Consider the following 25,793-nt stretch of genomic DNA (forward strand, 5'->3'; position numbering starts at 1 on the left):
GCTGCTGCTGCTGCTCCGTTTGTCTGCTTCCCCTCCCTGACTCTGGTGCCTGCGCAAACCTCCAGAATTACACTGTCGATAACTTTTTAAATTCACTGCTCCAGTACGATTGCATACCACTTCTGCGCGCTGTGACGACGCTTGTCATTCTGAGGGAAGAAAAGTCACCTCATTAAAGAGCGGCTGAGTAATTTGAAGACTGCTTGACATGCTATACTCCAGGCGCAAATACCACACAAAGCATAACTGTGGGATTAAACTCGCCTACGAGGGCCAATGCATACTCTTGTAATGGATGTGAATATTATGCAGTTGCATGAGAATCTGTGTGCTTGCACAGTGAGGTCATATTTACATTGTCACAGAGCCGCCTGTACTACATGCAGCCCGCTCGCTTTCCAATGGTTAAGCCCTTTTCGGGTAATGAGTCGAGAAGGAAATGGGTAAACAGAACTCTTGTAAACGTGCTGTGTGGCAGACTGACACACCGAGGGCCCCCGGCCTTTAATCAGCGGAGTGACAGAGGTGAAAGGAGGCTGTGTTCTGGGAGCAGATACGAGTACAACAGGAGGGACATGCCGTGCCGATGCTCTGCGCTACACTCGTCCACAACCCCCACCAGCACCGCCTGAGGTGATGCACCTACTTATCTGCTCTAATGACGCAAGTCACACTCTATTCAGTTTTCAAGCAACAGATGTCCCACAGTGCGCATGGGAGTTTTATGTCAGATGTTTCAGGTGTACTACTGCTGCATAACCCGTTCGTCTGCTTTCCGTCCATGTCCACGTCCACGCCAACAATTACTTGTAGTTAAACTGTCAAATTCCTGCAAAACTGTGAGAAATTTTTCATTTCAAGAAAATAAGGAAAAAATTGAGGACCATTTTTAGTGGTGGACAGTTCTCACGGATCCTGAAAAGTGTTAAAAGCATTAAATACAGTAAATGTAAAAAATAAGGCCTTTATTGGTATTAAAACGTCTTATATCAATCTTTCAAAAGTCTTAAAAGGCATTAAATTCAGTTCATGTAAAAATTAGGCCTTAATTGGTATTAAAATGTCTTATATTACTCTTTCAAAAGACTTAAAAATGATAAAACACAGGATGAAGGATTTTATGATTTTTTTTCTGATGCTGCATGATAAAATCTCAGAATAATTAAATAAAAAAAAAAACAAAAAACTACAGAATGCCTCTCACATTTCAGTCATGCAGACAGTGGAACCTACAACACTCATTTGGCGCCTATTCATTCAAATAAGAGCTGCTCGCCTGGCACATACGCCAAAAAAGGTTTCTAGCTAACAGTTTCACTTCTGCGGCCCTTTGAATGTGAGCTGTAGTGTTTCTCGAGGTGGCCTCGTCATAGACATAGCGATTATTTTTTTTAATTGCTTTTCTCGGCTCCAAGAGAGTTTTACAAATCTAAAACTAATACGGCTCAAAAATGTATATTCCTTGCACTGTAACCTGGATGACATGGCAAATTTCAAATTCAACTAAAATTGCATATTTAACCAAGATTTTGCGGCATGGCTGAAAGCAGTTCAAAGCGATGCATGAGAGGCTCTGCGTATTTTATGCAAAAAAGTTTTTCACACTTGGCAGGACGGGAATCAAGGCAGTGGAATCTCACATGCTGAGTGAAAAACAGAAAATGATCAAAAAAACATCAGCTATTTCTCAGTTCCGTGTGTGTCTTTGTCTCTGATACCAGCACCAGGTCAGCAGCAACACATCTCCAAAGGACTTTGGGGTGTCGCCCACACAGAAAGCAGAGATACTGTGGTGTCTGAACATGACGTATCCTGTTCAATGTTCCTGATCTCTGAAAATGCTTCTTTTATCTCTTAAATTTTGGTTATTTTTGGTCTCCAGCTTCATTCTGAATGGCATAAAAAAATCTGAAATCTAACTTGCCTCAAGCTGCAGGAACCATGATTGGAACTTTTTAATAACATGAAACCGTATGTGACATGAAACTGAATGTTGCTGCTGGTTTCAAGGTTCGCTGCCTGCCACAGCTTGGCAGCTACAATGTGGTCGAGGTGAAAAACACTTCAGCAGTAGCACCCAGCCACAAAACATTTCCAGTTGTACTGCATGTGTTTAGCTTTACTCACAAAAAGGACAGCACAGTTGTTGGAGAAGGTGTGATGCAGTAAATGTGGATCATAGTATTTTGGCTTTGAAATCATACAGTTTTGGATAAATGTTCATAGAGTTATTATATTCATCCTGGGCTATCATACACCTACATCATATATACTTCTGTATTTTGGTGATATGATGAGAGGCACTGTGTTAAGAGATGACCGGTATCTACTGAAAATTCTTTCGGCAGCTTGTGAAAAAGCAATCACCAGGAAGTGTTACAAAGCTGAACAACCAACACAAGATGAATGGATGAAAATCGTCAAGTATACGATATGAAACTGTTAACTCACAGGATAAGAGCTCGGGAAGAGTGCTGTCGAAGGAAAAGGGAGAAATGGTCAATTGTTTACACGTCAATGAGAAGATAAGAGAGTGAACCGCTAAATACGTCACAGGGACGAATATTTTTTTGTGAGAAATGGCAATTCGGCTCTATATAAAAAAAGGGTTAAAAAAAAAGGAGCTAAACTCTGGGAACACAAACTTCACCCTGAGCTCTAAATGACATCTGAACAAAACACCTTAAAAAATAAAGTTTTGTACATATTCACTGAATCAATACACTATTGTATCAGGAGGTAGTTATCGTGCTGAATCTCACCTACACACTTTCAGACACTGAACAAACCACAAATTGGCTTTTTAAAGCGCAGTGTTATGTCTGAGCAGCAACACTGTGCACCCACATAGGAGAGATGTTCCAAGGTCATACAAGCCTTCTCAAGTTAAACAGTCAGCAAGAGGATTGTAGGATTGCAGTTGTGAGCACTTTGGCTTTTATGAAAGGTAACTGGACACGTTCACATGAGAGAATCCCAGACGGCTTTAAAATCGAGGTCAGCTGTAAGCCTTCAGACCTTTCGCAGACCAGAACACTTCGTTTACACTGTGGGGTGACATACGACCACCCTTTCTCTTGGATTATTATACATACGCACACGCTCTGGTATGACATCACGGGGTCATGCTTCGTGTCTGGGCGCTGGGGGTTTTGCAGGCAGTTGAGGGGGTCGTGTCCCCGGAGGGGGGTCTGTGACGGCTGTGTGACCACTCCGGAGTACAGACCGCTCTGTGTACCAACTGAGACTCTTCTCAGATTGCTTGTAAAGACTCTGAGGGAGGAATGAGGTGGGGTCAGGGACAGCCATGAGAGGGAGGAAATTCAGGCCTCCACTCCAAACCCAGACTTCTTCTGAAGTTTCCCTTCCACGCCAGCGAACGCCGCTGGCACGGCTGCCCACAAGGGAAAGAGAGTGATGAAATGAAGGGAAACCGTGTGGCTTGGCCAGTAAGAGCAACACATGGACCAGCTCTCCACACACAGAAGGGAGGGGGACAAATAAAAGTGACTGCTGTCAAAACAACTGCATGTTTCCACGGATAACGGTGCTGCAGGTGTGTGGCGTTGTCTGGTCAGCTGACCCGTCGTTTCCTGTCAAACAGGAAGAGCCAAATGAGTGGAGATGAAAGTTCAAGGTAGCACACAGCTGGCAGTTGTTAAGGTGGGCGAATGCAGGTGCGCCACAAGAGCAGCAGTGTGTGTGCCGTGTAAGAGGAGCCGAACACAAACAGATGACATAAAAACGTATATGAATGTTGGCTCAGACACACCGCAGCAGTATACGCATACAGAGATCTCAAGGGCCCTCCTTTCTAAAAATGTCTGACTTTAAGATTGTATTTCAGAATAATTCCAACAACTATGATTGAAAGATAAACAGTGAGTGGGAGTCACTAATCTTATCAATGAGAAAAATAATTTTAAAAATCACACCGTTGTTGGATTTGGTTACAAACTTGTGGCTCCCAAGAGAAAGTTATCACTGGATGCTGGAGATTGGCCATGACACATTTAACAGAAAGCCACACTCTCATCTTCACAGGGTGTGTGTCACTCTCAGACACATGCTACAGGACTGTACGTCCTCGATGTGTCAATCAAGATAAGATGAAAATGAGATCATGAGCTCAATGACCGGAGGTTGTAGTAAGAGAGCGAGGAGGTAACGGTGGGGATACATATCATTCATAATCAGTCATAATCCTGCTCTGGCATGACTGCACAGGCTGATATTTTAAGATAAACATTGCAAATCAAGGTGCAAATCAAGCAGACTTAATGTATTTGACATTTGCAGGGAAAAAAAAGCAAAGTTTGAAAAATTATGAGTCAGTGTCTCAAGTATCTAAAGCCTAAGTGCCGTCTTCCAGTTGCTTATTATGTCTGAAAAACAGTTTAGTTTAACATATCAGCATGCTAGAATTTACTGATTACACACATTTGCTGATTAGTACAAAACAAAGAGTGCAGCTGAGGATGACGGGACACTTACTCAATGACTAAAATCGTTTTCTGTTCATTTTCTCTTGATCGACTGAGGCGAATAAGCTCCTTATTGCCTCAGGACTGACCCTGTTTACTTGAGAGTAAGTGCGCTTAATGCATGTCAACAGTGAGGTTAACTGCGGTCACGTCATACAGTAAGAAAACAAAACACTGAACACAATTCAGATGTTTAAACAAAAAAATTCCCAACATGACAAACTGATGTGCCAACATCTTCTAACCGGAAAGTCAAGACACCAACAAGAGCTTCAGTCAGTCAAGGATCTGACGGCGCATTCTGTCTGTCAATACTGTCCTGCGGCGGTGAGGTCATACATGCCCAGACATGTCTACTGAAATGAGGTCATCTCTATTATTTGAAAGGCAATCTTGCTTCACAGTCTGCGGTCACAGGGAGGGAATCAATGTAGCTGCACTCCTGGAGGACTGTGTCACTGTTTACCTATCATAGCAGCCCGCAGAGGTAACTAATTTGTGTGAAACGGGTGGATGACCTCGGGCCAAGAGGTACGGTTATCAGCCTGCTAGCTCTGGAGGCATGCGTGTGTTTAACAGCAAGTGATGATGAACCTGCCAAGAGGTGGGTGTTGAAAAACTGTGGCCTACATCTCTCCACTGCACTTCCATGAACTGGAAAAAAATACCCAAAGCCAAGTGAATTCATTCGAGAGCAGTCAAATACATGTTTAATAGCTCCATACAAGGCCAACGGGCGGGAGCATAATGGACAAAACACTGAGTCAAACAATGTGGAAGCTGTTAGAAAACTGGGTACCAGCTGCTAGTAGTTTGCCGTGCGCATTTATATTTATTTCCCAATCAGATATAGAAGTGGCACGCCCGGCTCAGGCGCAGTTTCATAATCCTTCGTAGCATTTCATTACCTTTAATTGCCCAATAACATTCAAGCTTGTGTCAGCGAATGGTGAAGTGAACCAGAAGGACCTCAATGAATCACTTGGCAATGGGCTTTTGTTCTTGTTGAATCTATTCTGTGCGCTGAAACCTCGGGGGCAGCGATGGAGAATCGTTTGTTTTACGCCCCACTTCCAGAGGCCCTCCATGATCCAGCTGGCACACAAACGCCCAATAACCATCTTTTTCCCTCTCATCATTTTATTTAACCTCACTATAGACGGCGGATGTCTAATGAGCAGCAATTAACAACATTAACGGGGCGATCCCCCGGCAGAGGCGGCTTACAGTCAAGTAAATAAAGATAAGCGGTTGTAGATTTGTGATTCTTCAGTCCGATGATGGAGCGCTCATTTCATTTTTGTTTACAGAGAGGGAAACATGAGCTCATGCAACAGTGTAATTCATCACACTCGGCTGGGTTCTGCATTTATCATCTTGCGAGACCAGCTCACTTCCCATTTCCAGCCATTTGTTTTTGTAAAACATAAAGCGGCTCCAATATAAAATCCAGTTTAAACCAGAGCCAAGGCTACGTTTTCCCCAGTGCTTTGAGACCTTGAACCCTTTCTTTATAAAAACAAGTTATGTGAAATTCAGGGAGACGAATGTTTTCAACAGCTAGTAAAAGAGTTTTATTTATATTACTGACTACTCCCTGCTGTTTTATGAAGGTTGTACATGTTTTGTGTAAAGAGAAAGTGAGCAAAAAAATTACTTTCTATTAATAGGATACTTATATTAATTGATGTATGTTAAATTAAACTACAGCGCCTTTTCATTTGTGCATTTCCAGTTTAACCTGTCCTCACTTAGCTCTTTGAAGAATTTGAGTGTGAAACATTAGCAAAGAACTCTGAACACACAGTGCTACTTCACCTTTCTAACCGTCAGTCAGCAGCTGGTTACAGGCACAGTCCTGTCAGCTTGAGGTATCTTATCTATGGCAATCATGTACTGACAAATGCACAGTACAGCCCTACAGCTTATCTAGTGTAGACTTAGATAATGGTTCTGCAAATTGTATTCTAGTTTGTTTCTCACTATGTGGAGCACCAGATGGTGGGTGTTTCCCATGTGTGACGGTAAAATGACAGTTAACGGATACACAGTATTTGGATGATATTTTAGTTTTGCACTGGTTTGACATGTTGACCTAAAATACCCCGATGCAGTATACCCTTCCTACTAGAAACAGCACTTAAAGGAGCTCTACACGATATTCAGAGTGTATCAATGACTCAGAGGTTTTGATATGATAATAAAAAAATCATATTGTGATATTAGTAATATTTTGATTTGTTGACACAACTGTTACATACAGCAACAAAAAAACTAAATATACGATAAACTAAATGTCAGAGACTGCGAGCAGCGCGGCATCCCTGTCTCTCCCTCTGCTCTCTCGCCGTGCACATATTGAAATGGCAACAGTGCTGACAGAGCTAATGGTCTTAAGTGGGGAGGACACGGAGGGTGGGCGCTATTCTTCTATAGTTAGCAAGTCAGCGAGATACACCTACGAGACTCACATGCACACATGGATGAACTGTCTACCACAATAAACAACAGAAAAGCTCAGATTACAACACACGCAGAGGCGGCGTTACTTAATTCTCTGCTCAGGACGCCATTACTCCACTGTTTCTTTATATAGCAAGCAGTTGTTTGCTGCTATATTTATGCTCTGAATATCATATAAAGCTCCTTTAAGAGTGATATAAAAATACTATTGGGCACCTGTATCACCTACAGTCACAGTAAACGGAGAGATGTCTGCTGCCTTGCTCTCAGTGCCTCTGATTGAGGATCATGTCCACAGCCTGGGCCAGGTTGTCCACCGTGCCGTCAGCAGTCACCGTTGAGTGCCTCTCGTCACTGGGCCTGAGGGAGGAGAAGCACAAGCATATGCTTAAAGACACGCACTCGGGGGAAAAACAGGAACAAACAGCCTCCGCACAAGGGTCGTAAACAACCAACAGTTTGATGCTATCAGCCGCGTTAACAATGCTGAATGTATAAACTCAAACAGAGCAGGACATGATGGTCGGCGAAGACTCAGGAAAGGCTTGAACAGTCAAGAATTACTTTACAGACTGTTTAAGCTTGAGGGGGAAGTTTAGGGAATGAATAGGGTGTATGTCCTCTCAGAGTGATCAGAAGAGCTCACTTGTGATCAACAATGCAATAAAAATTAAAGTTGTGTGATTTTATTGCCGTGTTGATATCACTGAAAAAGGTGTCTGTGCAGCTGCTTGCCAAAAGCCCCTGCAGGGTTGTGCATGTTGTTTGTCTCTCTCACCAGCTGTCACACAGTGTTCCAGACTTTTCTAATATATCTACAGGCAACCAAAGCAGACCAACTGGGGACTTTAACGAGAACTGCTAATTCCAAAAATACCCAGTTTCTTAAAATAAAACCAATAAAATAATTTGACCAGCCGTTTCCAACCTGGAGGTAGGGCCAGAAAAGAGGCTGTGGCAAGATACTGTTAATTTAAAAGGTTGTAAGACAGAAAGGAAAACATATGTCTTTTAGACAAAATGAAATTTCTTATTAAGACTTTTTTTGCCATGCCATCAGCATGGCTCCAGAGAGTGCATTATCAATCAATCAAACTATAATTTAACTGTAACATGGCATTATACAATATACAACTCCAGTGAGCTTTGATCCCATCAGCTCCTTTAACTTATGCAACATTTTTTTAGCCCTTTTTTGCGTCTATTACATTGTTGGCCGCTGCTTTATAATCCTTCATGTTTGCAGATGGTTCTGGTAATCCACGGTTTTTAGTTATAGAATGATTTTACTGTCCACACATCTCGACCTCAATAAGACAACTACAAGATTGCTCGTGTCGCCCCATTTCGTGAGAACGCCTTTAATACAGAATGGCGAGATGGCATGACAGAACCATATTCCTGCCCAGTGTGAAATGGGCTTATAAGTACTCAAATTTGTGACTTGAGTCGACTTAAATCTAAATCATATGACTGCAACCCACACCTCTATGACATACAAACAACCCTAAAGACCAAAAATCATCAGAAACTGCCGACCAACGTTGTCATCATGATTTTGTCTAAGGCTGTTTTTCGAAATAGTATTAAATCTGTAGGAGGCACAGGGCAATGTTGCCTATTTCCCTCCTGGCTGCCGCCATTGTTTGGCTCGGGGCCCGCTGATGGATGCAGATATGGCTGTTTAATCAGCTGGTAGGGGAAATGTGATCCATTTGGCGTGGCACCAGGCCCAGGCCGGCATGCAGGACCCTTTTCCTCCCCATCACATCAAAAGACGGAGACGCCCCCTTCATTCATGTGCAGGACTGCCCAGGACTTCTGCTCATTTATGAAGTGGTGCCTATAGATCCCCCCCTCCCCAGGCCGCCTCGACCGGGCTCTGTGTGCTGCCTCTGTTCCCCAGTCACGGGTTGGAACTCCAGATGGGGAGGCTTTGTCTGGCCCTGGGTGTGCGGCACACACCGCCATTAATCCTGCCCTCTGAGAGCTTGCAGAGAACCATGGCAAATATTTGTGAGCCGCCCAAGTGTAGCGTCAGAAAGAAGAGGCCGGTGGGGGGGAGAGGAGAGGTGTTGAATACTGAAGCCACGGTGAATACGGGGGAGCGGTGCCATGTGTTTACGAATGTCTGTCAGCCACCAGCGCTTCGGTTATGTGAGCCGCTCCGCTAATGGTCCGGGTGTTATGTCTCCTGTGCTGGATTACTCCCACACCCTTTTTTGCCCGAGGACTGATTGAGTTCACGCACGCAGGCACGAACACACAAGCGAGTTAGTCACATGGCTCTTATATTTCAAGCGGCGAGGCCAACAGCATCGACCACACCGTCTCTCCAACCTGATGCTCCTTTAAATCTCCCATGGCCTGCTCCTTTTAGATATGCATGCATGCATGCATGTGTGTGTGTGTATTCATTTTGCTGCTTTCCTCCCGTCGCCATGAATAATGAAGGAGCAACCAGGTCAATGTGACCATGCAAAATTCAGCACAATGCATCTAGTGTTTCAGATGAGGTAATGTGCGGCTCACATCGTGTCCTTCAGGTCAATGCAATATCAATACACGTGAAGAGATAGGTTTGGTGCCTGAGCCTCATGGACACTGCAAAGCCTTCACCTACAGGTGAGGTCAGCTATTAGGTAAGAGGTGGGAAGTAGCCAAGAGTTTAGTCCAACACAGCTGCTACAATGCTGGAAGACCAAAAACCTTCACCAGGATGTTAGTATATGATCACAAGGTTTAGATTTTAAGGCTCAAACACACCAAACAGGTACAGAAACATGTTTTTTGTCTGTATTGTTCAATTACCCTTCATGACAACAGCACCGGGGGGGAATTTTTAAAATCTCCTTAATTTAAATTTGTCTAAATCTGGTAAATGTGGATCACTTCTGGCTCCAAAAATCCAAGATCAGATCAGTTCAGAGTTTTTATTGTCCCTCAAGAGGAAATCTAATCTGCAGTTGGTGCTACAAAACAATCTAAAAATGGCAATAAACAGGCACATAGTACATCATGGCAGCACACAACCAAACTGGATTAAAAGCAAGCCGGATCAACAGTAAAAATAAAAGTATCAATGAAAGTCATCTAAAGTGTCAATAAAAATTTTGCTCAGTCAACCATTAAGAAAGTCATTAAAATATAGATCATTCAATAAAAGAGGTCATCACAGTCATTTCCATCATTAAACGTCTTAAGTGCCACAAAAACAGTGCGCTAAGAATTGAGCATATTATTTACGTTGATTGCATATGGAACAAAAATGTATACCTATTTGTTCTTGCTCGAGGGAGCCTATATCTCCGGTGACAGCCAAAATGCCAAACTTCAGGCTTCAAAACGAGTCCACAAACCAGTGGGTGATGTCACAGTGGTTACGTCCATTGTTTTTACAGTCTGTAATTTTAGGCTGGTGATTAGACAAAACAAACTATTTTAAAGACATCCCTTGGGGTTTAATAGCTGGCAATGGACTTTTTTCACTATTTATTCACACAATAAACACTAAATGAATCAATTAGTGGAAACAAATAAAAGACACATTAAACACAATCAAAATAATACTTGAGCAGAGCCTTAAACCTATCAAATTGATCAAGGAGTAATCTGAATCGTCATTCCACGTGCTTTAAAAACAGGTACATAGTGTACACCCCTGATCCCTTAGAACAGCTCTGACATGTCAGTGGATTAAACTGTCTGGTGAGAAATGGGTATCGTGTGTATTCTGCTCAGGCAATATAAGATTATAGAGACTTAGAGTGTCTAAGGGTAGAAATATAACATGATACTTGGCTCTATAAAACACAGAGATACATTTTTATAAGGACAAGCCGTGCCTCCATGAAATGAAAGTGGATACGAGTGACTCATACAGTGAGTGTGCTTGTGTGTGAAAGTCAGCTGTGCTTCAAGATGAGATGAGGTATGATACAAAAATAAAGTAAAGGGGGGTTGTTTAACATTTGGATATGAGGGTAGCTTCTTCTTTATTTCATTGTCAAGATAGCTGACTGTCAGGTGAAAGGCACGACAACCTTCTCAATCAGTTAACACACCAGCACATAAACAAAGACACAGACGTGCGCAAAGAAGGAAGCAAAGCTGTCACACACACCCGATTTCAGTTTACACTTCTTTTTTAACCTCCTCACCTTTGCTGAGTAGGCCTTTCGCTTGACACAGTGCAGATAAAGCAGATAAGGAATGCATGAGGGCAGAGATGAAAAGTTCAACCTGAGCCAACAGTACATGACACTGCGAGCAATGTTGTGATCTGGAGAGAGGTGACACACACACACAGTGACTTTTACAGAAAACCTGTCCTGAAACAGTCTGATTCCCAGCAGCTAGATTTTAACACACATGAATATATCTGTTTTTGGGAAACGTTAAAGCATTGAAATAAATTCTTTGAATGCCTGTTGTTTGTAGATCACGTGTGGTGCAGACAAAACAACACTGCCAACTCCTCATAAAAAAATTGCAAAAAACTCTGAAGTAACTTTATGGCTTAGTTCCAAAGTCAGATTGTATGAGGTACTTTTTCAAAGTCTGTGTATTACCTACAGTAGATGGCGGTTGGCATGTCCCCGGTTTGGAGATGAAGGCAGGGGCTTACTGATGGCAAGGTTACATATTTTCATGGAAAAAATTGCAACTTTTCCATGACTTCAAGGACCTATAATACATTCTATTGGCTTTTTTATGTTTAAAAAATCAGATATAAACTCTATTCAAACATAATTTCAGCTAGCTGGCATACATGAAGGAAGAGATGGAAGGCGAGGAGAAAACAAAGAGTACACTACAGTAAACATTACGCTGTCACACATCAACACGTTAGAGCTATGTTGCATCGACAGCTACAAGATACAAATTTGTCATTATGTTACTTTACGTTGAGGATTTTCCACAGATGATTGCTGAAACAATTATGCAAAGTTTCATGCCTTTTCCATAACTTTCAATTATTTTTACTAATTTCAAGACTTTCCCAGGTTTTCCATGACCATGGGAATCCTGTAAACTGTTGTAGAATTCTTTTTTGATGGCTAAAAGTTTTTCCGGCTGCAGCAGTTTTACTTCCACAGCAGTCCAAACTGGATGTGTGCGAATCTCGATACACTGTAGTTTATACACTGAATAAAAACCTCACACAACCTCACTTCAAAAGGTCCAAATTTCCCTTTAAAATTACAAGCACTGCTACAAAGATGGGTTCTATCATTTTATAGCGTTGAAAGATGTCTGTGAGATTTTTAAAGTAAAAAAAAGCAACTTCAAAAGGGGCAAAATAACCCCAAATTGCAAGTGCTCTGGTTAAAATAAAAGCAAAAGTGTTTAGTATGTTGACGGGAACTGTGGTGAAAGTCCCCATAGCATGTGAGAAACATTGACAAACTGCATCAAAAAGAGGAACAACCAACATTGATATACAGGGTCCCCACACATTGTCAAATACAAAATTTCAAAACTCTTCAATGACTTTTCAAGGACCCAAAATATATTTTTTTTCTCTTACCCCACTCACCTGGTGTTTTTTTAAGGATATAAGATTCAATATCTATTCAAACATCCCACCCTCAGAAATTTCAAAATCTAAATATAATTTCTGTTTTTACAGTTTCTGGCTATGAAAAATGTAATTTTCATGATTTTTAAAGAAAACATGCATTTGATTTTTTTTTAAAAAACAACAACAACAACAAAAAAATCACCATTGTTTTTTTAAAGAACAGATCTACTACAAAATAAATGCCCTGTTATGTTAGATAAATGTAATTTCATTTATTACACACAACACATTTTGATGAATCTTTTAAAACATTTAAAGATTTTTCTAGTTCCATGAGTTTTCCAGGCCTGGAAAACATAACTGTGAAATTCCATGACTTTTCCAGGTTTTATGCGCCCATGGTAACCCTGGATATGAATGTAGGTGTGAATGCAACCTAATAAGTCCTATGACTTTGGTTTTCAAGATGTTCATTCCTATGTGTAAAATCTCTGCCCCAAATAAATAAAATCCGTAACATCCCAAGTATGTTGTAATAAGTGCTGTCACCCAGCCTAGCAGTGACGGATCACGTTTATGAGAGCTACGACAGCGCTGAGAGGATAAGAGTCAGCCTGCCAGTGAGAGACAGAAAAACGCTCAAGTCAGTTCATTGTGCAAAAGTGCGTTTTTCATACCACACAAGTGAACGCACCATCAGCCAAAACACTGCCTTTTTCTCACACTGAGGCAGACTGTATTACCATAACCCAGAGCAGAACACGGCCTGACGATAACTGCAGCCTTTATACTAAGCCAAGTCTTCTGGGTGACACAAGATACAAACACACGACAAAGCTTTCCCCCCTCACCCCGAGGGGAGGAGAACGTGTGTAACTGCACGCTTTTGCTACTGCTCGGTGACGCTGCAGGGTGAGAATGTGACTGACTTGTTATAAACAAAAGGTCAAGGGACATATTGATGGCGTATCAGAAGGAGTGGAAGAGAAGTTGAGATGTTGCAGCCTGCTTTTATCATCATCCACTTCAGCGTTTCTCTTCTACCTGATATTTACAGATCCAAGACAAAACACAAGATAAGTCCAGTGATATAATACAGCTGCAACCTCTTATGAAAAGCAGCCCAACTGAACTCGGGAAACCACCATGTAACGTGCATGTTATGGCAACAGAAGTGACAGATGCTAAGCCGGAGTCTTCACATCCTCTGCTGAGTTTGTGGCTGTGCAGAAGCGGTTATCGCTTCACTGTAGCAAAGGCTGTATAATGTTGAGTCATGATCAGCAGACAGCTGCTGCAGTATGGCTCTCACACTTTACACAGATCAACGGTTCTTTCCAATCGAGCAGGACACAAAGGGGTTTCCCTGGTTATAGCAAAAATGGCCACTTGTTTTTTTCCATCCTGTAGCTCTCTGAGAATCTCCTGAGAGTTTGTGAGTGTGTTTGTGTGTGAAAGAGAGAATATCCTGAACTGTCAAAACCACCCACTGGAAACTTTCTGTCCTTCCCAACCACAAACGCATCTGGGGCTAAATGAACAGGACGTAAGCCGTAAGACTTCACTTTCTGCTTCTCAGAGACATTAAAGGCAATAATGAAGTGTTTTTACAGGTTTACATCCTTAACTACAAATGCTGTGTACATTACTAATCACAATTTCACTATTGGCTGCTGCACATTATTAGATTTGTTTCAAGGAGCCATTTACTTTTATTCATTTCCATATCATACTCTGTCTTAATTATGGGAAGTTTACTGATTATTATACACGTACTGAACCCTGTGAAACATGAGCAAATTGAAAAATCAAAAACACATGAAGAGAGCAATGAAAAGCAAAAGAAATAAACCCAAAATTATCAAGAAATTAGTAAAAAAAAATACAAGAAAATCACCTGAATATTAGCAAACAAAATAAAGAAAAAAAGAAAAAGAAAGTTTAAAAAAATAACAATAGTAAATAACCTGGAAAAAATGCATAAAATGAATTACAATTCTGTAACATAATTATAAAAATAATTAACAAATGATTAATGTAAACATAGTTTTTCCCAACCTTTTTCCTTTTTTCACTAGAAATTTTTCCATAGCCATTTTAAAACTATTTTCTAAAAATTAATTTCTTGTGAGTTGCTCAGTACCTTTTTCCCATGTTTTTGAAAGAATTCGCACCAATTCACTCAGGGTTCAAAGTTTTAAATGCAAATACAAGAAAATCAATGTCACTCCATGTTTCAAAAAGTTATAGTCAGCATCACAAAAATTTGTAATCCTAAAGGAAAGTCTATTTTGCTCCAAAACCAGAATATGTGAGTACATTTTTCAATCAAATCATAATTTCTGTATATTTTAGTGTATTAGTTTAGCTTTTTTCGTAACACCAGGAAAATGCCCCCCTTGGAGTACAATAACCTTTGGTTGGGTCAGCTCTAGAAGTACAAGATCAAGTCTGTATATTTTTCTGTCAAAGTTCAATTACTGTTGTGGTAATTCAGTGCAGCATAGAGTGATTTAAAAAGTCTGCAATGCATTATTACAATTTAACCACAATGTAACTGGAGAAGAAAAATAAATGTAGATTTAACATTGGCTGAGATGGATCATACAACTCAAACAAGTTTCAAGAGTATGCTAATAGATTTTTAAGTGTAAAACAAGACAAGAATAAAAACAAGGGGCTGTCTGGAAGGCATGGAAATAACACGACACTAAAGAACATCTTACAATGGAATCACTGCGGTCGTGCATGTGTGTGTGTGTGTGTGTGTGCGTGCGTGCGTGCGTGCGTGTGTGTGTGGTGGGGGGCCTGGCTGCAGTTATGTTTGATGTTTTCTGTCATGAATTACTGAGTAGGTTTCAAGGATCTGGCAGCAAATTTTTATGAAGAAGAATACATGGAATAAAAAAAGACAATATTCCCTTTTCTCATCTTTTAAATGCATCTATTAAAATCTCAACTACAGGGATTCCCCACACATTCATTTACTTGTGGTGGCCCAACATGATTAAAACTTCTGTCGTCTCATACAGATTTTGGAGCTGGACCTTTCATAAGGAGCGCTACTGGAATATACATACTGTTCAGTTATTCGTTGCAACACAATCTTGGACCACAATGTGCACTGTGACTGATGAAAAAAAAAGACCTCACAATGATTTTAGCTTGCACTGCGGTCACATCTGAATCCCCCCTGTCACCTACCGCAATGGAGGCTATTTCTACAATGATCTCTTAAGTGAAGGTTGGAAGGTATGAGTCTGTTGAAGCTTTGACCACATTAAGCATCACATCTAAGCGTAGTCAGGTGTGGTCGCTTGTTCTTGGGACCACACCCAATTGTGATGTATATCACAGGGTGGCGAAACGACCCTGCAGTTACAACTAGATCACAACGCTTGGAAGATTATTTGCATGGATGCAGTTATATTTGGTGATGTCTGTTATGAATAACGTGCAATATCAGTGGTTCCCATCTTGTTTATTGTGAGTCCCATAATGTTATAAGATGATATGCTAAATTCAATGACTATTTTTTCAACTCTTTTTTTTGAGGGGGAAACGTCCACTAACAGTCAAGTGCTTCACTGCAAAAAAAAAAAACAAAAACAAAAAAAAGTTCCTATTTCATTATTAAAAAGTCATCAAAGAGCTTTAACAAGTTTTAACTTCTAAGAAAACTTCTTGTTTATTTAGCCAAACTTTTACAAAGGTAAACTCCCTTCATCACTTCACAGCTGTCCTGTCAGCATTATGCTCAATATGCAGAGCTTCATGTGACCCAGATCTAACCGCACTCTTTTCATCAGCGCGTTATTATTAGCAGTGCCGCTGATGACTTGCTGAGCCTTCGCTTGTGTGTGTGCGTGTCTGTATCTCACTGTGTATGAGTGTTTTGTAAGCAGCGAGAGGCTGCTGAGTCACCTGCTTCTGGTACAGAAAATGCACACATGTGCAGCCCCACGCACACATACACACAAACCATTAGGAGAAAAAATGGCTCCAGCAGAAACCAGGCAAGAGCCCAAGTCCCCCCAGCCAAGCAGCCTGTCTAGTGGTAATTGCAAGAGGGATTGGATCCCTATTGAAACAACTAAGGGCCTGTGTTCATGTATTTAAGAGGCAGTGCTATGTTTCAGCCTGCCATCTGTGGGCTTTAGCTCTCCGATTCTCTCCCACTCTCACTCCTTTTCTTTCTTTCTCTTTCTCTCTCTCACGGGTGGAAAAGTACCGTCGAGGGGCTCAGTGGCCGAGGCCAGGCCGGCTCCTTTGTCTCGCCGTGGGAGTCTAGTCTCACTGTGAAAAAAGCCCTGGTTAATTATTAATATCTCATTGACTTATAACGCACGGCAGGCTTCAGAGGAGCCTGCAGGCAGGGGAAGCTGTCACCCCGGGGTGGTGAGGGATGACAGGCCGGGCTCGGGCACCCACCGGAGCCTCATCAAGCTCTTTAACCTCTTTGTGCAGCTACTGCCACATCCATCGAGAATCTGTAGTCAGTCCGTGGTGCTGTGTTGTGGTCTGATCTCCTGTTTATCTGATCCAAACAGAAGGTTCAAAACACAGCTTGAATGAAAGAGAACAAGATGTTATAGATTTTAGCTGCAGACCAGTCTCACTTTATCCGTTCTGCTCTCATTTCAGCGTTATTGCTCAGATTTATTACTTGGTAACATGTCATCATTATGACCTAAAATTACCTCTAATCTATTTTAATGGACAAGACACAAGTTGAAGGAGTACTCCACTGAAAATCTATTTTGAGTATCACATAGTAACTTCCTGTCCTGTGTAACATTATCTTAATTTATATTCGATCAGCACCCCCTTAACAGCTGAAACGAAACCTTCGCCTTTGGGCAACAGCCCTGGTCAAAATGGGTTCACAGTTGTTGCAATTTATTTAAACAATGACCCAGTAATTATATATTAGGTATACTCCAAATTAGAGCTGCAACAACTAGTCAATGAATCGATTAGTCGATCAAATTAAAATTAATCTCCAACTAATGTGATATACAATTTATCTTTTCATTTTTCAAGCAAAAATATCAAACATTTGCTGGTTCAAGCTTCTTAAATGTAACAATTTGCTGCTTTTCTTTGTAATGTATGATAGTAAGTGTAGAGCATTTGGTTTTTGGGCAGTAGGTTGGACAAAGGAAACGGTGTGAGGACATCACATTGGGTTCTGGCAAACAGTGATGTGAATTTTTCAAAAGAAAAAATGTTGGCATTTTATAGACTTAACAATTAATCTAGAAAATAATTGGTAGATTGAAGCCCTATTTCAAATACTGAGATTTTGCCTTTTCTATCACAGTTTTAAAGACTTCATTTTGGGGCATTTCCCCTGTATTGATAGGACGGCTTAAGATAGACAGGAAAAGAGGGAAAGAGAGGGGAATGACACGCAACAAAGGGCCACAGGCCAAGCCGCACACTCTACCATGTGAGCTTGAGGTTGCCCTACAATTACTTATTTGTCTTTGCAAACACTTACATTTGCTAACATTTATTGTGTGTATTGAACGTTTGAGGCTAACCATGCTAGCCACACATCAAATGGCTAAATATGGCTGTGTATATAGCAGTGCTTTGGCCACATATAGCTGTTTTCAGTGGTATTCTGGTATAAATTTAAGTGTTTGGAATATACTGAGCATATAAATAGACAGTGGACAAGTGGATTACGCTGCAGGAAGGGCTTAGTAAGTTTCTATGGACATCTGTATAAATACACACTTTCTCTTGCAATTACTATTAGCCGTTTATCTTTGCAGGCAAGTTTATTTGCTAATGCTCCATGCAAACAATAAAACACAGCTGATAAGCATTCTTGTGACAAACCAAGTGGCTAAAAATGGCTGTATACATACATAACAGTACTTTGGCTAAATCAAGCTGTGTTTAGCCATATTTGGCTGGATGTGGCAAGATATGGCCGTGCTGATCTAAATTTGGCTAATCATAGTGGAGGAGTAGATTATGCTGCAGTGGTGGTTTAAGATGTTTCTGTGGACATTTGGACTTTCTTGCCATGAGTCTTTTTCATGATGCTTAGATGCTTAAGACGTGTTTTTTTGGAATATTCTATTAAAAGCACAGAAAGGTGGATGTAAACCTTAGGATTAGAGAGACAAAGGGAAAAAAGATAAAGCAGTGTTAGATGTCAAGCCAACAGCAGAGTGCGGGCTGAATGAGAAATCTGATTGTGTTTACATTCCCCACAAAGCTGCCGATTCTGATCCATGGGAATGGAAAGAAAATGAAGCTTAGACTCATCGTTAATTAGTGACTGTATGGACCTGTGGTAAACAGTGCCCTTAAACGCAAAACTATTTTTAAACTATTGTACAGTGTCTTTGAATACTTGAAAAGCACTTTAGAATTTTTTTATTATTATTATTATTATTATAAAACCAATGTACTCTAGTCTATAAGTTTATAGTAGAGAGAATTTAAGAAAAAGGGTACAGTTTTAGCCAAGTTAGATTTTAAGAGTTTTTTTTACAGTCTAACCAAAATTGAAGAAATAAAAAAACATGAACCAACATTAACAACTTACTACTGTTGTTTATTGTAAAATAAAACCTGACCTTTTTTTTCGGAGACAAGGGTAGAACAGAGCTAAGAAATACCTGGCATTTGTAAGCAAGGGCTTTCTTTTTGTTGCTATTTTGTATTTCTCACTCTGCAATTTTCCCTGCCTTGATTCCCAACATGCTGATTTTGAAGAACAATTTGCATAGAATATTGGGGCAGAAACTATTAATATATATTGAAAAAAAGGGGGTAGGATTTAATAAGTATTGACTTCCTCCTACTCCTTTTTGGACATTAAATACTTATGTTTTTAATGAATATGTCCCATTGGCATTGTGCCGTTGTTTTTCTTACTTATATTTTAGGTTTATTCTCCCCTTTTATTTGGCACATTCAAAATACAGATCTAATCTAGTAAAAAATAGATGTTGTTGGTTCCACTATCCTGATCAGTGTGATGTTAATTCAAGAGGCATTTGGTAAATTATTTTTGGAAAGATAGATGTTACCAATTACATTGAGATTTGATCATTTTATCGCAGAAAGAAACAATCTTTAACATTCTACCTTGCATGCCTTACCATTTTTAGGTCTTTTGAAAGATTGATTTAAGACATTTTAATACCAAATAAGGGCCCATTTTTATGACTTTTTAAGGTTCCAAAGGAACACCGAAGAAGATTTTCAGGAATACTTTGCTGATTTTCAACCAGGTCACTGTCACAAGGAAGTTTGTTAAGATAAACAGTGTTTCTTGTGCCACCAGTGCTGGGAATTCCCCACCCATGTTGTGATTAAAACCCTGCTGGGTGATACAAAACGCATCATTGTGTGTCATCAATGATGTGCTTTGCATTACAAGGTGGAGTTTTGCTGATGGATGGTTGGGAAGCTCGAGGCGCTGTAGTCACACGGGCAAAACAAGCACCGTTTTTATCTGCACACACTCCTAACACTGCAGGACACAGACCTGAATGAAAATCAGCAAAGTTTCCCTTTAATTTCTTAATCTAAATTCATATTTTATTTCTAACAAAATAGAATGCAGTTAGGTTTATTTACAAGATTCCCAAGTATTTTCATGGACAAAATTTCAAAACTTTTTCATGGCCTTTCAAGGACCCATAATTTTTTTTCCATGCCCTACTTGCTCGTATATGTAATTTCAGCTAGCTGGCAGTTATGAAGGGAGAGACTGAATGAAATGTACTCAATGGTAAACAAATGTTTACCAAATAAAAATAAATATTTTGCACAAACAGAAATGTTGTACATGTTTTTTTTTTATCTTATAGTACTGATTAAAGTATCTCTACCATTTATATTATTTTCTATTCTATATTAAGGTTACTACTTTTCCTTATTTTTTCATTATTATTTACTCCTCTTAATATGTTTATTGAATTTTTAATGTTTTCACCAAAAACCAAAGCAAAGTGCTTGTAAGTGAAAACATTCTTCGTAAACCCTTTTATGATTCAGATTCTGACATAAAGTTATGTTATGTTCAGACAAGCAGCTTCAGACAATAAATTTGCTGTTATTTTACATTACATTACACATTACTTTTCCAAAAACTTAATGATTTTTGCTAATTCCATGGCTTTTCCAAGCCTGGAAAATGTGATTGTGACTTTTACAGGTTTTCCATGACCATGGGAAACCCATGTTTATTACAGAAATTTGAATTTCTGCAACCCTGAAGTACTGCAAAAGGTGTTGAAAAGAACAACCCACCCACCACTCAGGACCAGAATGGATAAGGTGAGAGCACACAGTCAGGAAAGAGATCCATCCAACAAAGCCCAGCTTTCATGTGTTATCTGTTAAAAGGAGGGAAACCCAACAGTGGAAATAGAAACCTTATGCAACACGTATTTTCCTATTTTGCCATCTAAATGTCCTGCCAAAGACCCCGCTGCTGACAGACAAAAGACATGCAGAGAGCAGCGAGAGGCTGGTCACAGATTAGTGAACAGGATTGACATGAGAACATGGATCTATGTACATAGATGATCATGCATACTGTATATACGGTCTCTGTACTCTAGGCCTACAGTGTTTTATTTTAGGAACAGAAGCCAACCAAACACTGCTGACTCAATCTGCCTGTTCGCCACAGAACAAACGAAACCCAACGGGTCACAATGCCCTGGATTTCAGTTCCTCTGATGATCCGGGGGGACCTGGACACAAAAGCAGGCTCCCTGTGGATTCTGCCTCAGTTCAAAGGCCAGATTCTGCACATAGTCTGATTCACAGGATTGGAGTAAAGGGTCTCTGTGGTGGTGCAGAGGCAAGAAAAAAAACGACCTCTATGACACGTTCAGAGAATGCTGTAGCTGTCGAGCTGACAAGCGTTTAAGCTCACAGCCCACACCCTCAGCGGAGAAGAGTGAAATGAGATAACTCCACTTCCTTCCCACACAGACAAAACTAATGTGCTAACAGCAGTTAACAGGACAGGGTGTGGGACTGTGTAGACATTATAAAATGCATGCATGCTTGTCTGCAGAGAAAAACAGCTCACAAAGGTCAAGACAGAGCAAAAGCACAGAGAACTGAGCAGAATCTGCTCAGACACAATCCCACGTTAAATCCAGTTCTACAAGAGCGTGCTCCAAAATGAGAATTAAAGGCTTTATCACGAGTACAAAGTGATGTCAAGAGGTTTTGAAATATGGTTACATACAAACCATCACTCTCTGTCTGCCGGGCACTCTTGAAACCGTGTACATTATCATAGCCGTGGAGGCTATAGGACACCGGTGGATGGCTGAAAGATAAGCTAGGCTGAAATACAGTATGTACCTGAGAGCCATCCCAGGGGCAGTGCTCAGTTCATAAAGGAGATTAAGCTGCAACCACAGCCATGCACGGTCACCCTGCCAAGCTTTAGTGTCACAGATCTGCAAAGGACGGAGCCCATCCATGAACCTAACACTGCAGAGCCGTATTCAGTCTAATGTCTGTTTGATGCGAAGAACGGAGATCTGATAGGCTGTTTATGTCAAAGAGGGGAGCATCACCTTTCTGTCGACACACACATAATGAAGTGGAGTGTTCACACTTCTCCATGAACCCTTTCACTCGTCAATCTTTCCGCCTGAATATTTATTCAGGGTGGAGAATTGTTCATTCTCTTTTGCATGAATGCCCGCGTACACGGAACAGTAGAAACACACATATTACATGTTTTCAGTGGTGTGAGTGCAAACAAGATAAGACGACTGAAACTAACAAAGCAGAAACTGAAGTAAAAAAAACAAACAAACAGAAACTGTACCAAGCTGCTGCCACCAAGGCTGAAAAACTCTGCTAATGCCTAAGTGACCAAACTGTAGTTCCACTAATGGCCACTTGAGGCTGGTGCCAGAAGCAGGTCAAAATCCCAATGCCCAACTTTACAGTAGAAATAAACATGTTTACAGCCTGCAAAAAATGTTTTGGTTTGGGTTAATTTCAACATTAATGACAACTGTTCATGGTGACTTTTTTTAGGCAATTCACCTGTTTACATTTTATTAAGGATAACAGTAATGCATAATTACGGATGGGCTGCTTTGAGTCACAGGCTGTCTACAGGTCAAATAAGGCTATTTTAACACAATACTGTGCTAGCATTTAAATATTTATTATACAGATCTTGACCATTATATCATACTCAGCTGATAGCAAATATCTTCCAATTGTAAGGAGCTGTGCTTCACTCTTATATTCTGTTGTTTCAGGCTCTTTGCTTTCCGAATGAGCAGTCCGTCCTTCTATTTGCTGCTCTGATGATGGCTTTATTTGCACGACTTCCTCATGGACACCAGTGGAAATCTGCTCTGGATATCCCCACTGATCAATGGTTATGTGCCACTCAAACAGTCAGTGGGGGACTCGGCCCGTGCTGGACACTAGGGAAAGATTCCTCTGGATCTAAACTAGATTGATGGAGACAATTTATAGTTTATTGGTGCCAGGAAGTCTGTCCAAAGATGTTAAAAGCTGCTCTGACACTCACAGATATAACCTGTGCCACCTAATACCACAGCCTGATGTCTATAAAGAAGACTTAACAGGTCACATTAAAGGAATTCAACATGGCATCGAGCCACATCCTTTTGACTATCACTCCACATCCGTCTCAGACTTGCCGGTCCTGATGACTGTGATTACAGGAGCAGCAGTTACAATGATAGCCATGAATATTTGCATACCAACCATCTGGTGAGAACTGGGTGTTCCAACTGATGCTGCTCTGTGCAAAATACTGTTTGTGTGCATACGTGCATGTTTTTGCATGAGCACAACAGCTTTATTGATTCGTTGTTTACTGACCTCTGTAGTTAATGCTGCATGTTACATAGTTCACAGCAGTCAGATACACTGACTGACCTTTTATCAGTCTAAGCCAGCAGTTCTCTAACTTTTTACACCATCTACCACCTTATATTACATTAGACTCTCCAAGTGTCCACTAAAACAAACTTTAAAACACAGTATCGTAGATCAACCATGTTCAGCTACATAGATGCAGGTTTCTAGTTTTTGTTGACTATTAACAAAGAGGTAGCACCAAACTCTTCTCTTCCTGACAGTTGCAGTTTGAGGTCACAACTGCAGTGTTTTTAAAGCTTTTACCATTTATTTTAACTCTACTCACTATCTTGCCATTACAGTTTAGCTTGTAACTAAAAACTAAATTAACTGAATGATCATGTAAGAATGCGTTACGTTCATGAGCATGGCTATGTAGCATGACGATATCGCAACAACAATATTACAGGAAAGCAAAACTTATTTTAAATCACATTTCATGCATTTTATAGTTTAAGAATTTTCTTTTGAAATGTAGCATTTTGAGAGCATTGCAGACTATATTTAAATTCATCTATTTAGTTTTCCAAAAATATTTTAGAGATTCCTCTGCACACCACCAGAAGAAGCTAATGTGATGTAATGCGTTGGTTTGTGGACTGCTGTTTTGAAGCTTCAAGTTTGGCTTTTCAGCTGTCGCCATGTTGGTTTTTGGAGCCAGAAGCACCTATATTTGGACAAGAGACTGGTGCTGAGGAGTAGCGAGGGGTTAATCTAACTCTGCAGACAGCTTGGCACACAGACAGCCCCGCCCTAAATATGCATAACTTTTGGCCTTAATATAATATAAAAGGGTGATTTATATCAAAGTTCACCCCCTGTACAGCTGTCATGAATGTTTAATTTAGCTATAGAGACCATTCTTTGTACCAGGCTGCAAACATGTTTACTTCTGCTGTAAAATTTGGAATTTTAACATGGGAGTTTATGGGGATTTGCTGATTTTGAGCAAACTTCAAGTGGTCATTTAACGTATTGCAGTTTTTTGCACTTCAGCATTGGTTTCATTTTTCAGCCTCGGAGGTTGCTGCGTGATCTCAACCAGGTGTCCAGGGACCCCCAGGGGTCTTTGAGGGAGTTCAAGAGGGTCCTCAGAAGGATGGGGAAATATTTTGTTTTTATTTAAATGACTGAATGATTTTGACTTGAAAATTTAATTCCAACATCTTAAAAAGAAAATAAGAGAAATGATCACACAAATAATACAAAAAAACAGAAAGCACAAATAAGAAATTGTCAAACACATGATGACTTGGTTTACCTTTTCCTAAAGGAGTGAGAACAAGTACCAATGTGTTAAATCCCACCCCTTCTCCGTAGTAAGTCAAATTTTTTATTAACCAGCTTCTTCATTGATTTAAACCTCTAATTAATTAAGCATATATGCATATACCCACATACCCTAAATCAAATATCTACACATTTACATCATTATTTAAAGAAAAAAAGAGGAAAATCCCCATAGAAGTGAGCATGATGTGAGTAAGAGTCATAAGAGTGGTTGCTCATATCAAATGTGTCATTTCCTCCACAGTTTTTTCCTCAACTTAAGTTGACAACCAAACTCTTTTTAGATGGAGGTCCCTGAAGCAAAATCTTATCAAATGGTAATCAGAGACTTAATGTGTGTCAATGTAGCGGTTCTTGATATATAAAAAGTTTGAGAAACAATGGTCAAAGCTATTTGTTGTGAGACGGCTTTAAGCTGAATGTTCACAAAATCATAGTCCCATTTTAAGGCTAGCATCCTAAAGCAATGTTCTCATTTTATTATCCCAACAACCAGAGTTCCAACCAGCCTCAAAATTGCAATTTTGAGTCAGAGATAGCAGGGATTTCTGACAGCTACAATTATTCCTTGTTGGCAAAATTAAGTGTCAACAAACCAGTGGCAAAATGGCTGCGAATACACCATTCCTGGCAGTTACATCTGAAGAAAATCCATATTAACACTGTGGCAATCAATTCAATTTATTAAAGAAGAGCTACTGTTTTCTGATGTGACTACTGCAGAAATGGAGGTATTTTACAATGATGGATGAAAGCTCCCAAGAGGAAAAAACGTGCCAACAACATGAACGCGGAATTCAACTAACCCTAGCATACTGGCATGTTCTCTAAAAACATGCCAACAATAGTATAAATGTATCCCACTCACAGCACATTAAAAAATCCTAAAGGAAAAGCAATCTGCACATGAATCACATGGTGAGAGACCCCCCCCACTATGCTCGCTTCCTGTTGCGTCCCTAAGTAACGGTCGTAGACAGAAAGGGCATGAACCAGGGTGCGGTTTCAGTAAACTGGTTCATAGTTTGCACCATCGGGGACCAGTTTTCTCTGGAGAGGTTTAATCTGGCTCGGCTTGCTTGGAAAACAGTATCCTACCACTCACGTTAGCAGTGGAGCGT

At 40.4% G+C, this 25,793-nt stretch overlaps 1 protein-coding gene across 3 annotated transcripts in view; it reads right to left on the minus strand.

The window, feature by feature from the left end:
* lhpp (phospholysine phosphohistidine inorganic pyrophosphate phosphatase) overlaps window positions 1-25,793 on the minus strand; it is a 70,080-nt gene that overhangs the window by 27,311 nt on the left and 16,976 nt on the right. For 2 of the 3 annotated variants that reach the window (XM_088069663.1, XM_042507478.2), the window contains exon 7: window positions 7,177-7,307. In XM_088069663.1, coding sequence (XP_087925789.1) covers window positions 7,214-7,307 — 94 coding nt within the window. In that variant the 3' untranslated portion in view covers window positions 7,177-7,213. Of the gene's footprint in view, window positions 1-5,167; window positions 7,308-25,793 lie in introns of those variants that run through there. The other variant, XM_042507476.2, reaches the window with a different exon arrangement.

Source organism: Plectropomus leopardus, chromosome 19 (genome assembly GCF_026936395.1).
Source record: "Plectropomus leopardus strain MGB_pleo_1.0 chromosome 19, ASM2693639v1, whole genome shotgun sequence".
Classification (NCBI taxonomy): domain Eukaryota; kingdom Metazoa; phylum Chordata; class Actinopteri; order Perciformes; family Serranidae; genus Plectropomus; species Plectropomus leopardus.